Raw genomic sequence first — 14,442 nt, 5'->3', positions numbered from 1 at the left:
AAGAATCTAGATAAAACTAAAATTAATGCTGGAAGTAGCCAGGGCAATTCTGGTACTGACCTCAGACAAAAGTGTGTTTCAGCACTGACCACTCTGGTGTCAGGACCACCTTCCTGCCACCCACAAAGCCTCTCACTGCAGTGGTATATTTGCATCCAGCAGCAGCATCTGTCTTGATAACCACTACCATATGCACAGACACAGGAAAATAAATCGGACCATTTGGTCAGGGTGATGCAGAGAGAGGGACCTGGGCTGACCAGACACAGTTATCAATGTCAAAAATTGGGAGGATCTGCAGCAGTTATGCCCTTCATATGCAGGGAAACCAGCTCCCCACATACACATATATAAATATACTGTTGATAAGAACTACACTGATACAATGACAATAATTTAATTTGGATACTCTCACTGCTCTCATCTAATCTGGCTTCTCTATTCCTTTTTCCTAAAAATTTTTTAAAGTTCCTGATGAAGTAGTAAAGAATAAAACTCTTTTTTTCATACAAGGGGGTTTTATTCCACAGGGAGACAGACGAAGCCAAAGTAAAGCTTGTGACATTTTTGAAAGACTTCTTCCTCTGCAACTGTGCTTGCTTTTTACTCCTTCCAGGCTTTTTGCAGCACACCTGTGATTCAGGACCCACACTTCCCCTGTGCCTGATCAACTGTGAGGACAAAAGGCTCAGGGACGTCAGCAACCAGGATTTTTTGCTGGTGTAAGCACAGTGGTTTAAATTCCTTTTCCTATTTCAAGATACACTGCACACACGGGAGGTAAGCCCTGGGGAGTGCACAATGGACAGAGCAGGCTTTTGTTTGCCTCTCCAGAGCCCATCTCCAAGGCACGCAGCCTAGGCACTGCACAGGAGCACAGCTGGGTGCTTGTAACTCTTTCCCTGCCCAGTAGGAGGAAAAAAGCCCCAGCAAACTAGGACTTGAAGGTGCAAAAAATAGCCTGACAGTTCCTCCTCCCAATAACAGAAAATTCTACCTCCAAAAACCTTCCAAGTGGACAAGGTAAAATGGAGGTCACATCAAATCTCTCATCTTACCTCTGGCAGACCTCTCACCTAAGCCAAGTCTCCCATGAAGATGTGAAAGGGCTACTCCATATAACAAGGAGGGACCTGCAACTAATCACAGCTTCCAGCTCATTGGCAGCTCCACTCCTCAGCAAGTTGTACTTCCACACAGGACTGGACTCTTCCCTTCTATGCTATGATGGCCAAACCCACAAGCACAAATTCCAACACTTTCCCATATACATGTTCCTGGAGCACAGCACTGAAGGCACACCTGAGGTCCCTTCCTGCTTCAGAGGTGGCTGCTCCAAGGCAGCACCTGCCACACGCACGTCTGCGTGCCTGCAGCTGTGCTGGCCGTATACTGCTGTGACCGCACACATGGCACCCCACCATCTCCCTGGGAGCTCCGCTTACAGCCACCATGGAGAAAAACAAGAAATCACCCCTGTTTCCACAGCAAGGTGTGGGAGCAGATATGAGACATGAATTCCTCCCTTCTGGATTCCGCCCAAGCTAGGAAGAAATAACTGATATTCACAAGCTGTGACTCAAGCCCTGCCTTGTCCAGCACTCCGTAAGTCCTGCTCACTGGCTGGCAGGCCAAAAACGCCAGCATGGCTGGCATCTGCCTGCTGGCTCTGTTACAGCATAAATTTGACCAAAACTGTCCTTCCCCTTTATTTCCTTTATTGTTGCAGTGTGGTGGTCACTGAGGATCAGAGAACTCCCTGAAAACACAACCACACAGGCATCACAGCTGTTGCTCTGGCAGATAACCGGTCAGTGAGGCTCAAAACATGATACGCTTCACACAAAACAGAAACACATCTCGCCAGAAGTTACTACCACTCTTGGTCCCAGTTTTAACTGGATTTCATCAGTGAAGGAGCCTAAGAATCCTTTGTTCATACTCCAGCTACGCTCCTAAGTCATACACTTGTACTGAAAAAACTGCCAAGAACCCCTTCATTAACCTCCACAGAGCGTAATTCCTGACTGCCCCTCTTCCCACTAGATCAGTTTCCTTCCCCCACTAGCAGCTACTCGTGCTTACATCCTTCTATAGGAGCCAGCTACACCTTCAGTCCTGTGTCAAACTTAGTCCACTACTGTCTGAAATACACCTACCAAGCTGTACAGCACTTTTCCAGCTCAGATGGGAGAGCCTTAACCACTGCACCAGCAAGAAGAACTAAGGCTGGAAACATGGACAAAGTTGGTAATACCTAAACACGGCCCAGCTCCCAAAATACATCTCTCACTCTGCCATGCAATATCAGGAATGCAAAACAGTAATTATCTGCTTGGCCTTTCTCCTGTCTGCTTTGGGGCAAAAGTCTTCCAGGGTGAGGTATCGGGACATATTTTCACCTTACCCATTGGTACAGCACAGCCAGATCTTTCTCCCACAGAATTTCCAGGTCACGTTAGCTTCTCTCAACCTGTCGCTGTCCTATAGTGGCAAAGAAATCTGGGAAACACATTGCAGATTTCAGTCCAACTCCAGAGTTTCTTAGGAGTATGTACCTTCCATTTTGCAGCAACAGGGACAAACTCCACCACAGCATGGCCACTTAGATAGAATCTCACAACGCTTTCCACTGCCCCAGATCCCCACTGCTCTGTTCAAAAGCAGCTCCCTGCTGCTCTGTTTCCTTTCCTATAAAAGGAAAGAGAACCTGAGTTGGAAAAGTGAACTTTGCTCCTTTTGCCTTCAGATCTGGTACCAGCAATAGATAAGAAACAACGGTCAGTGCCAAACGTTTTATGTCACCTATTTCTGGCTCAGTTTCTTACAAAGCCTCATTACTGCTGCCAGTAACACGTGAGTCTGAGCAACATCCCCTCTTGTACCTCCCACACACCTCATTTTTTCAGGCATTGCCACATCCCACCTCTTCCATGCTCACTCACTCCCTCTCATGCATCCACCTCTTACACACATGCTCATCAGCAGGTAGAAAAAGCAACTCCACAACAGCCTACATGGATGCAGGCAATACCCACAGGGGAACAAGTAAAACCACATTTGGTTAGCTAGACCCTGCCAAGAGCAGCTGTGGGTCAACACCCAAATCAATTTCAATAGCTGTCAAGGGCCCCTCTGTTAACCTCCACAGAATGTAGTTCCTGATGTCCTTCCTCATCCCTCTACCTGTGTCCTGCCTCCACTAGTGTCCAGTACTGCTGGCATCAAAACTATGCATGAAGTAAACACAAATATATATATATATATATATATATATAAACCCCAAAACCCCACAAATATATCATTTGGTTTAACCCCAGCCAGCAACTAAGCACCACAGAGCCACTCACTTGCCCAAAGTGGGATGAGGGAGAGAAACAGAAAAGTGAGAAAACCCATGGGTTGATATAAAGACTGTTTAATAGGCAAAGCAAAAGCTGCACAAAAGCAAAACACACTATGGAATTCCTTCAATACTTGCCATTGGCAGTGTTCAGCCATCTCCAGGAAAGCAATGTTCCACCACATGTAACAGTTACTTGGGAAGACAAATGCCATGACTCCAAATGCATCCCCTGCCCCATCCTTCTTCCCCCAACTTACATACTGAGCATGACATCACATGGTATGGAATACCCCTTTGACCAGTTTGGGTCAGCTGTCCTGGCTGTGACCCATCCCAGCTTCCTGTGCACCTGGCATGGTGTGAGAGGCTGAATTGACTACTTAAAAACAACTAAAACATCAGTGTGTTATCAACATTATTGTCATTCTAAATGTAGTCCACAGCAATAGTGCTTTTATACTAAGTAGAAAGTTATCCCAGCCGAAACAAGGACATATATTTATATATTGATAAATCAATACCAATAACTTTCTGAAAACCCCAGCTGGCATGTGTCATGGCAGCTCCTCACGTTTACATCCTTGTATAGGAACCAGTTACACGTTCAACTGGTCATATCCAAATGTGGCCCAGACCCCAAAACACATCTCTTATGCTCACATGCAATACCGGGAATGCAAAGTTGTAATTATCCTCCTGCTCACACAGCCCAGTTTTTACTGTCCAGCAGCCAGGACAGAGGACTAATAAGGGTGATTGAATTCATTCCCTGGGATGCCAGGCTGTTGAGATCACAAGCAGAGGAGTCTGGCAGGCGGGACAGAGCAGAGCACAGGCAGTGCTGCTATTACAGTACTGATGCTTGCCAAGAGGACCTGGCAGTGAACATTTTTTGTGCCACGGGGAGGGACGGTATGAGGTGCTCTCCACAGAAACAACAAAACACCTCATCTCTATCCTGCAGCCCTGCTGTTCCTCACTTCTCCCTCCACCCATTGGCTTCAGGCATAGGGTGGCAGGGAAAAGCACATTTCTCACAGATTGGGAAGATGGGCACCATCCCAGGGTAAAGCTCTGCCAAAGTGCCTATGCAAAAAAGAATGGAAAAAGTGGGCTATTTTACAAACCGTGACACTGTTCATTTCATTTTGGCTTTGCTGTGGCAAAAGTAAAATCATCTTCAGGGTCTGGAAGGAAGGATGAGCAGGTGAGACAGGAGATCTGGTGTTCAACTTCAGCATCCTGAAGGTTTTTGAACAACAATGGAGACTACAGTTTCTGTTCCTCACAGCCAGTAATTTCCAGGAGTCACCCTCCCTCGGGCTTTCCATGGGCTCAGCTGTCCATGCACATGCTCAGGGAGAGCTGGAGATAACCCAGTGTCGCACTCAGAAGCACAGAGTAGAGGTGGGGCATAGGACAGCATCTTCTCAGGAGGTTTCAAGAGCAAGACTGACTAGGCCACTGGCGATGGTAGCAGTAGACTGGGACAAGAAAAATCAAAGCTCCCCCCTTTTCAGAGTCAGTCCATCCACCTTTTATCTTTCTAAGCTTCCGTTTAAAGAAGGCACAAGAAAAACAGAGTTGCTTTAGAAGTGGCCACATCACCTGGAAACACAAACCAGGATAGTTTGCCACTTACAGGCATACATTGTGATAGTTACATGTACAAATAAATGTATAAATGTATCTTCCTCCTGTGCATAACAAGTAGCCCAATACACTCCTTGAAACAGAAGCCAAACTTCATAGAAGCAACAAGTGAATTTCCCTGTGGGACAACCCAACTAGAAGAGACACAGCTCAGCAGTCAATCCCTTCAGGGCTGTCTCACAAGGAAAGGAGTTGTTGCTTGATCTGTGTATGTGCAATGGGAGCAGCCAGAGTTGAGCTACAACTTTTATTAGCTGGGAATAATATAATATGCCTGCTGGAAACTTCCTAAAGGGGACAGATAGCACTCCATCACCCACTCCCACCTAGTGTTTTTGCTTGACAAGGGAATACAAGCAGCTTTCTTCCACCCCCTTGCTGAAGAATCTCTCACACCCGTTGACACAAATTTTCGGGGGCTGCACTGAAAATACCTTTCGTAGAGCCAAGATTTCAGCTGTCTGTGCACTGCTGTACTTCAAGAGAAGCCTCAGTGTGCTGCCCACTTCCAAACTGGCATAAGACCTCCTTTCTGCACAACGGGGCTGGGAAGCTAAAGCATCAGAGAAAAATCTTCTTGGGTTGGTACTCGCTGCTAACTCTTCTGATGATTTTTGTATTAGATTCAAGAGAGCCACAGCCCCAACTGGGTTGTCAAAGTTCCTCTTACTCAGTGCTATGGTCTCTGCACTAAGAACAAACCCTCCTTTAATACACTTGCCTTGAGCCAGTAGAAAGAAAACTTGACTGTTAAGCTCCCACAAAACATACTACCCCCCTCAGACTCCAGAGTAAAATGAGATGTCATATACAGCACATTATCTCAAGCACATAGAAAAGGCATGTTCTTATTGTTTACTAGAATCAACATACAGCAGGGACTGCTAGGACTTTGACCAGGCAACTGGGGGAATCATTCTCCTCCATTGCAGGACTCCACCAAGAAGATAAGCCATTATTTAAAAAAACAAAAACAAAAACAAAAACAAAAAAAGCCACTGGACAATTGATACATGCAACCATTTGGAATAAAACATGCTTTTTGCAGAAATACAGCATATGGACAGAAAGTTAACCAGGTCAGGAACTCAAAGACATCATCAATAAACTACAGAGCAAGGATGTGATCTCCACATAGTTCCGTGGAGGAGCTCAAAAGCTGCCAACTCCTCTGACTCACAACCCAAGCTTTCAGCAAGGATATCTGACTCAAAGTACTGGCACCGAAGAGCAGCTCTAGCAAACCAGACACAAACCCCTGCTTTGGCAGCAATGAGAGCCACACAGGAGGACTGGGATGGACCTTTGTCTGTCTAATGACACACTAAGAGATTCTTCAGCTTCGACAATACCAAGCGGTAGGTATCTCAACACACCAGAAACTTCCCTAAGAACCTAGGCTATGGCCTTGCCAATGGCAAAGGAAATGCATTTTGGCAAAGGAGACCTTTTTCAAAACTTTCAACAAAATGGCCACAACTGGACATTATCTCTGACAGATGATGCCATTTTAATTAACCCTTGATCTACCAGACACGATGTGAACTCTAAAAGCAAGTCAGAAAGTGCTGTAGGACAACGAAGGAACTGAAGCAGCATAATTTAGTGGATGCTATAGAGCAGCCTGGAATAAGGATATGTCATTGCTAAAATTCAACAGGATACTGCAAGAGGTTGATTACAGAAGCCCTCAGGAAATGTCAGGACTTTTTAAGTTTACAACAGTTTACGTTCATGAGATGACACGGAGCAAAGGCTACTGGGAAAGATTCCCGATGGCAGGTAACACCGTGGCGCAGCAATAACCCATCACCTTCAGCTTCCCATCTGATTCAGCCTCCAGAAAATGAAAGAAACGACACATCACCTAGATTTGCAGTAAACAAGGGCTTGCTCTACCCCTCCTCTGCTTCACACGGTCCTAAAAGCCCAACATAAAGATTAAGTCTTGCTGGTACAACAGGGAGATTTAACAAAAAAGCAGAGGGAGATAAATATCGTTTCACAAAATTATGGAAACATTCATAACACCTTCCCTAAGCCATGCACAATGCAAAGCTTCTGACACTACCCATCAACCCCCACTCCTGCAACAGGTTAAAACACTTTTAAAAAAGTGCAAAAGCCAAGCCATGTGAAGCTGTACAGTGCCACTGGGAGCTGGCGGGGAAGCGAAGCAGCGCTGCAGTCGGGCTGGCCTTCGGTGCCTGCGGCCAGGTGCGGCCCAGCAACGGAGGGAGCGGCGGGCGGGGAGCGCGCCGGAGCCCAGCGGCAACCAACGGCGCCCTCGGGCAGCACTCAACCTGCCCCCACCCCGGCCGGGCTGCCTGCGGCTGCTGCGGGCAGCACCCACCGCCACTCCACGCTGCCCTCGGCCCCTTCTCCCGCCCCGCAGACCCTGCGGCTGCGTTCGCGCCCTGCCAGCGGCCGCGGAGGGACCCGCCCGCCCTGCCTCCCCGGTCGGCCGCCATTTCGGGGGCGCCTCGCCTCACCCCTCCGCACCGAGCCGTGCCAGACCGGAGCTCTCAGTGCCGGCTCACGCCCCAATCTGCCGCGCTCTGAGGGAGGGAGGCACCGAGAGACGGAAGGCGGTACGGCCCGGCCCGGCCCAGCCCGGCCCAGCCCAGCCCAGGACGCCCAGCGGGCGCCACCGCCCCGCCCCGCCCCGCCCCCGCGGGGCGGTGCCTCGGCGGGGGGCGCCTCCCTCCGGCACAGCCCGGCCCGCGGCTGGCGTGGCCCGGCCTCGTGGGTTTTTTCGATTCCTGCAAAACAAAACGTCCCGACATCCGGCGGTTTGCGAGGTCTGCGGAACGGTGGCGGAGCACTTGGCGTTGCTGGTGCTCTGCACGGCTGCCAAAACATGCCTCGGGTAGCAGTGACCCCTGGCTCTCGCCACCTGGGCCTCACGCTGGCATTTCCATTGCCGCAGGCAACACATCACAGCAAACTTCAGCTGGAGCTTCTATTTTTTCTTTCTTTTTTTTTTTTTTTTTTAGGCACCAGACCTGCTTGTTAAAAGAGTTTTCCGTGAAACATCGTGTAAATCAAGCTCAAGCCCTGACTGGCACATTGCCTCATCCTTCCATTACCTCATTTTAACTTCAGCCCAAATACATCCGTGCTACACAACAGCCCCACACACAGGCTGGGCTCAGGCCAAAGACCCTAGCCTGCTTCCTCAGCAGAGGAGCAGCTGTGCATGTTTATTTTAGAGTTGGGTGGGAAGAGAGGAAGGGAAACGGCCAGTTTAGGTTGTCCTGGGGGTTTGTTTCAACTATTACACTTAACCCCTCCTGCCCACATAACCAACTCAAAAATCAGATCATCCTTCCCAATGAGTAAACCAACTCCTCTCTCCTCAGCCTTCATGGTTCCTACCTAAGCTTTAGCTTAGAGCTCCTGCAGAGCCAAGTGATTAAACAGAGCCGTAGGGGACCAGCTCACACACATTGAGAGGTTTCTTGCAGTGTGCAGCAGAGCCAGGAGGCAAAAAGATGCAGGCCACCGCATCTGCAGATTTCATGTACAAACACGAAAGAGCATAACCTCCCACCCTTGCAGATTTGGGTCAGCAAACGGGCATGATTAGGCACAACTGCTGCCTGTGCAGCAGTCAAGTTCTTGGGAAAGCCTGCAGGTAAAGGTGAGATATGCCACAGGACCCCTCGCACCCCAGTCCTTGGCTTATTACTGGAGTAATATATATTTACTGGACATAGGTGTTTACCTCAGAAAAACTAATTTTATGTGGTTAGGTCTCCTGTGGACTAGTTGTTTTTGCAGGATCAGGGCCTGTTTACCGCTTGGCTTGATAAGCATATAAATCATGCCTTGGAGGCCTGAAGAGTCTGGAGCTGGATTATTGTAGCTGTGCCAACCAAAATTTCTGTGTGATTCATAAAACAGCCAGATAAGTAATGAGCAGACTGACACTGGCTCAAAGAGTTGATGAAGCTCTGAAGTGCAAGACTGCAGATTTATTGGTGCTGAGCCGAAGATTTCCAAATAAAGCATTTAAAGGTATATAGCATGAACTATGAGATGCATTTATACTCGGAGCTTAAGTACTTGTCTATATATATAAAAAGACTAAGCAATAAACAAGTAAAAAGAACAAGAAAAGACACAAACAGAAGAAGGTGATAGGACAGAAAATAAAGCATGACAAACTGCATGATCCCCATAGCAGGAACTGATTAAATCAGTGTGAATCAAAACTGTCCCTTGGAGTTCAGGCTGCTGGAATAAAGAAAACCAACATCCCAAACCTTTGCAATTCCTGCATTTGTCCTGTGGAAAGCTTTCAACTTAACTCTTCAGCCCTGTTTGGATTTTCAAAGAGATGCTGTCAGGCTAATTCTGTTATGCTTATCCTCAGCATATTAACACGAAAGAGACAAGTGAAATTCAAGACAGAGTAGGGTCCCTTTTTGCCTGTGTGCCATGTTTTGTGGGATTGTGGCTGCTTATCAGAGCAGCTGATTTCTTTTACCTTTGCCCCATGATCTGATTGTATACACAACTGCACTGCTGCATATGCCAGGATAGGCCTCCTAGGCTGTAAGAGAGGTACTTTTTTGTGATACAATTCCAAAATGCCTTATAGATACATGCAAAGAGTCACCTGCTCACTAAGAGACTGCAGCTGATACAGCACAGGGATAAGCCCTCGGGCAGAATCTATTTTGCATCCTTCCTCATCTCATGCCACCTCAGGATATGCCCATTATTTGATTTTTATTTACGCTGCAGTTTCTAGCAGTTGCTTGCAGAGGGTGGCTGCTCCCAGGCCTTTCATTTAGAAGCAGGAGAGATTCTGACAAAAACAGCAGCAGTATAGTAAAATTAGGAATTTTGTGGACAGTCAGGTCTTGTTTGGGTCTGGTATCAGGTTTAAAAACTAACAATGTGCCCCTCTAGACTGTAAGCATCAAGGTCTTCCAATGGGGCTTTTAAATATTGTGCAGAGACAAAGACCATCCAGTAATAAAACCCATCCTGGTGCTTCCTGTCATCCAAGCGTGACCTGCACAAACTCTGTGCCTCTTTGTCATGGTTGAAACAGAAGTCCACCCTGTTCCTGCTAAAACAGAGATGTTACAGTGAACTATTTCCAGTGCTATCAATTTATAGCAGAGGAAATGAGTAATAATTTATTTGGTCAAAGCTGTAGCGAGATTAGTTCTCTAATGCACAAACATACCACTTGGCGTCATGCCAGGGCATGAAGATTAAAAACAACCAAACTCCTGGCTCTGGTGAATTGGGACATTATTAAAATGAATGTTTAGTTCTACAAATCTAGGTACAAGGTGACAACATGTCCTCTCTGAAAGCATTTCCCATTCCCAGACACTGGGGAAGCATTTCCCATTTTTCTCCTCCCTGTTCCACCTTCTCTGATCAGCCAGACTCTGGCTGCTTTGAAGAGGAAAAAAAAAATAAGACTAGAGATTAATTGCTCCTGTGCTGCCCCCGAAATATGGGATCCTGATCAACTGACTCTCTAATTATAAACTTCTCATTTGTACCACCATGTGGGACAGGCTTCTCAGCACTTCCTGAGCAGTGAGGAGGAGAGGCCGTGCTACAGAGACTGAACAAAGGCGGCTGAATCTCCTGCAATGCCTGAAAAAATATCAACACAACCATTTGTAAGACAACATTTCTTTATTGCCTGTACTCTGCACACTAAGAAAACCTGCTTAAGGTTGTACATTAAAAAAAAAATGCATGGTAGTTCTTGTCATTGCAATATGACAGCACTGATAAAGGTAATACATAGACTGGCTTGTTTGTCAGCTCTATTTCACACCTGTCTTTCATGTGGTCTGTACACAGTGTGGGAGGCACGCATTCAGACCGCATTAGCAGACAGAATACTGCTCTCTCCTCCTTCTGCAGTGCCTTCCCAAATCCTGCTGTTTCAGGCAAGTAAATGTTAGCATTACTGATGTGTCCTGAACAAAGATTCCAGTTCTTAGTCAGCGCCACTCCTTATTAACCTGCAAGTGGAGCATGATGCAGAGGAATCATTGACAGCAGCTCCCCCAACTCAGGTAGTGGGTTTGACATATTCAACTGGTGATAATGTCTGTGCTCCTTCACGGCCACATTGGCTAGAAAGCCAGAAAGCCATGTCTGTATTCAGGTGACAGGTGCTTTCTGAAAACAGAGAGGACTTCCTCTTCTCAAACATCATTTCTTGCAAACACAAGCAGTTTCACTGGCAGCACTGCTGGTGTTAACTCTAGGCTCCACACCAGCAGCCCTGGTTCTTTCAGGACTGCTTGTAACTTTCTGATTCCTAGTCTCTGGAAGGCATTACTGCAGTTAAACACTGTGAGAACTACAGCCAGCCAGCAGTAAGGACTGAACAAGAGCTTAATTACTTTTAGCTATTCCTTTTAGTCAGGAATCCTGTACTTCCAGAGAAAAACTTCCTCTATCAGGAGTAAAACTGGGAGGAACCACAGAAATTCTTTGTGACACTGATGGGCTGTAGGTGACTCAGAGCACTTTTCCTGCATATTCCCAGAGAAATCTGTGTAATAAACAGACAGACTAATTGCCTTATCCCAGGAGAGGAAAGACTGGATAAACATAGGCCTTCCCTGTGCTGCAAGGCTGGGGGGACTGCTTCACAGCTGCAGTATCACATCTTGCACCTAAAATGTCAAAGTCACGTACAGAAACAGGCTCAAAGAAGAAAAGAAACAGAGCTTATAAGAAAAGTTCATCTCACAAGGCTTTAAGAGCAACTGAGCCACAAAACAGAAGGCATCACACCCCAGAGAACAGCAGGGACTTCATGCCTCAGCACAGCAGCAGCAATAAGAGGCACACTTTTGGGGCCAGCTCCTACCTCAGCCTGTGCCTCCCCTCGCCCCCCTTTGCCCAACTCCTTCGTAACAAGAAGGCCCCTTCCCAAGGGGAACAGGTTCAGTCCTGCTCTTTCTGAGGCACTTCACCAGGAAAGTGACATTATTGCACAAAGTGACCACAAGAAAAAAAGCTTCATTAGGTACATTTCACACAGGAAGATGCCTTGTGCTTCCAGCGCAGGTATGTTAAAGTACTGTACTCAAGCTAGCAGGGTGGGATCTTTCAGTACTTCGGATGAGTCACTTCCTAATTGCTGGAGATTTTTCAGGAAAGGGTAAGAGAATGTGAGGAAACAGGCAGCATTCAGCCTTAAAACAGGCTATATATGGCCCCCCTAGTATGTACAGCACAGCTTCTGCAAAAGGTTATGAATCAGCAGCATGTGCCAGCACCTGCAAATTCTATGGCAACTGCTCTGTGTTCTGTAAACAGGAAGAGGGGGACAGTGACAAGGGCTGCTAGGGTAAGAAAGTGAAGAAAGCCATTGGGATGGCTTATCAGTTCATACTATTTCCACATATGGCATCAGTTAACTACAATATTGGCAAGTCAAACCAAATTTTGATGTAAATACAGGGCCTCATCCAGAAATAACAAGAACTTATGGAGGATTTCTTGCTGACCACAGCAGGCTTTGAGCTGGGCTTTGCTGTTACAGAACCAAGAGGAGATACTGCTCTTTGAGACGGATGAATCACTACCTCGAGTTAGCCTAAATTTTTAAAAATTCTCTCTTACACTAAATGTCTATTTAGTACAGCATCCAATGTGTTCTTCACTCTCTGCAGCTAGACCACTTCTTTGCCAGGAAAAAAAAGGAACAAGACTTTTAAAGGGAAGCAACCTCTCCAGAGAGAAGGCCCAGTTTGTGCTATTAGCCAAGACCAGCTGAATTCCCAAAAAGAACCAGAGACATCTAGACACTAGGGCTGTGTGCAGTTGGGAAACTGAACAGCATGAATCATATGCACATTTTGGTCTGATTTAGTGCCTTGACATTCCCAGACGGAGAAAAGCTGCAGCTTCCCCAAGTCTCTGCAGAGCTGATACCATCAGATTTGGCTTGCTCAAAAGGAACCCCAGCTTCATGGAACAGTGTTGGCACATGTCTCTTTCTGATACATTGATGTGCTTTATGTGCAGCACCCTTTCCTCCTGCTGACATCTTCCAGCTGCAGGGCATTCTCCCTCTGCCTGTCTTCTTGTGCTGTCAGCAACCTGGAACAAGCAGCACAGGTGAACAACACAACCAGGTTACTGAGATCTTCCTGCCAAGGCATTTGGCTCAGCCCTTTGCTCCCCATCAGCCAGGGATGCTTAGAGTTGTACAAAGTGACTGGCTCAAAGACAGGACTTCTCTGGAACTTGGGCTAGATAAAACCACACATAGAAAATGAGCATGAATTTCCAGGGAACAAGGAAAGAAACTGGACACATATGATAGGGGACAGCATGGCTTAGTAGTCAGAGAATCAGACTGAGGCATGAATGGCCTATGCCTGATGGCAGAATCTCAGCTGTTTGCTTCACCTGTCAGACCATCTCTGGCAGCAGCATGGTAATAAAACATACTGAAAGCACATGCTGTGACAGACATGATTTACCTAGCTAGTAAGTGAATCATCCCAGCTAAGTCCTGCTGTGAATTTAACAGAGATGATGCAGCAGGAGGTAAAAAGGATAAAAGAAAAAAGGATATTCTCCTTGCAAGATTTCAAAGACTTTTTTCAAAACTACTTGTTTTCTTAAAAACCAAAAATCTTAGAGCAAACTTCTTTCAGCCTTACAAAATGTCTGATCTCCATTTAAAAATATCGCCACCAAAATATCACATTCTGTAAAATGCTTAATAAGATAAGGAGGAAAAAACCTTTAGAAATGCATGCAGACTCTAAACTGGAAATACCAACTTAAATTCTTGGATAGTGCACAAAGTTTTTTGCACTTAAATATTCAAATTAAACTCCCAATATTTCAATAGCCAGCTCTGACAGATGAAGCTTTGCAAGCAATAACGTCCAGTCTGCACTTGGTGCTCTACTGGCACAGGAGACAAGGACCTGGCATCAGGGGGAAGAGCATGTTGCTCCATGTCTTTTTTGTGACATGGCAGAAAGCCTGTCGCTGACAACCTCCTCTTCTTGTCCATTCCTCAGTAGACCCCACACCAATCACCTACAGCTGGGGAAATACCCCAGGGCAACTGCTCCTGTGCACTGACCTGGCCATGTGCAGCATGGACTCCATGATGTTATAGCCAGTCATCGCGCTGCACTCATAGAAGACAGCCTTGTATTCCTGTCAGAGAGCACAGCAAACATCCATGTTGGCTGCCAGTGCTCCCCCCGCTTCATCCACAGCCCTGGGAGCGGGCCCACCCTCACTGCCAGGAACTCTGCCAAGAGCAGCTGGGTCCAGGAGGGTGGCTGTTACCGCCCCACTGGGGCACACACCCTGCTCACCAGCCTGGGCAAAGGAGATGCTTCTTCAGCATCGGGGGCCCAGCCAGTGTCCAAAAGGGAATTCTGGGGGAGTCATTTGTGAAGAGAAAACATCTG

The 14,442-nt window shown here is 46.8% G+C and overlaps 2 protein-coding genes across 4 annotated transcripts in view; both read right to left on the bottom strand.

The window, feature by feature from the left end:
- CD151 (CD151 molecule (Raph blood group)) overlaps positions 1 to 8,233 on the bottom strand; it is a 39,598-nt gene extending 31,365 nt beyond the window's left edge. For all 3 annotated transcript variants that reach the window (XM_080345519.1, XM_080345520.1, XM_080345521.1), the window contains exon 1: positions 7,502 to 8,233. The gene's annotated coding sequence lies outside the window, so the exon portion shown is untranslated. The remainder of the gene's footprint in view (positions 1 to 7,501) is intronic.
- A 4,784-nt stretch (positions 8,234 to 13,017) lies between these two features.
- The window catches only part of CRACR2B (calcium release activated channel regulator 2B), a gene marked incomplete at its 3' end in the record, with an annotated part of 48,842 nt that continues 47,417 nt past the window's right edge, over positions 13,018 to 14,442 (bottom strand). The window contains exons 17-18 of the mRNA XM_080345920.1: positions 14,106 to 14,182; positions 13,018 to 13,102 (exon numbers count right to left, since the gene is read on the bottom strand). Of these exons, the coding sequence (XP_080202046.1) occupies positions 13,018 to 13,102; positions 14,106 to 14,182 (162 nt within the window). The remainder of the gene's footprint in view (positions 13,103 to 14,105; positions 14,183 to 14,442) is intronic.

This window comes from Nesoenas mayeri, assembly GCF_963082525.1.
Source record: "Nesoenas mayeri genome assembly, chromosome: 5".
Lineage (NCBI taxonomy): Eukaryota > Metazoa > Chordata > Aves > Columbiformes > Columbidae > Nesoenas > Nesoenas mayeri.
The sequence above is the reverse complement of the archived record's forward strand: the minus strand, read 5'-3'. Positions and strand labels throughout refer to the sequence as shown.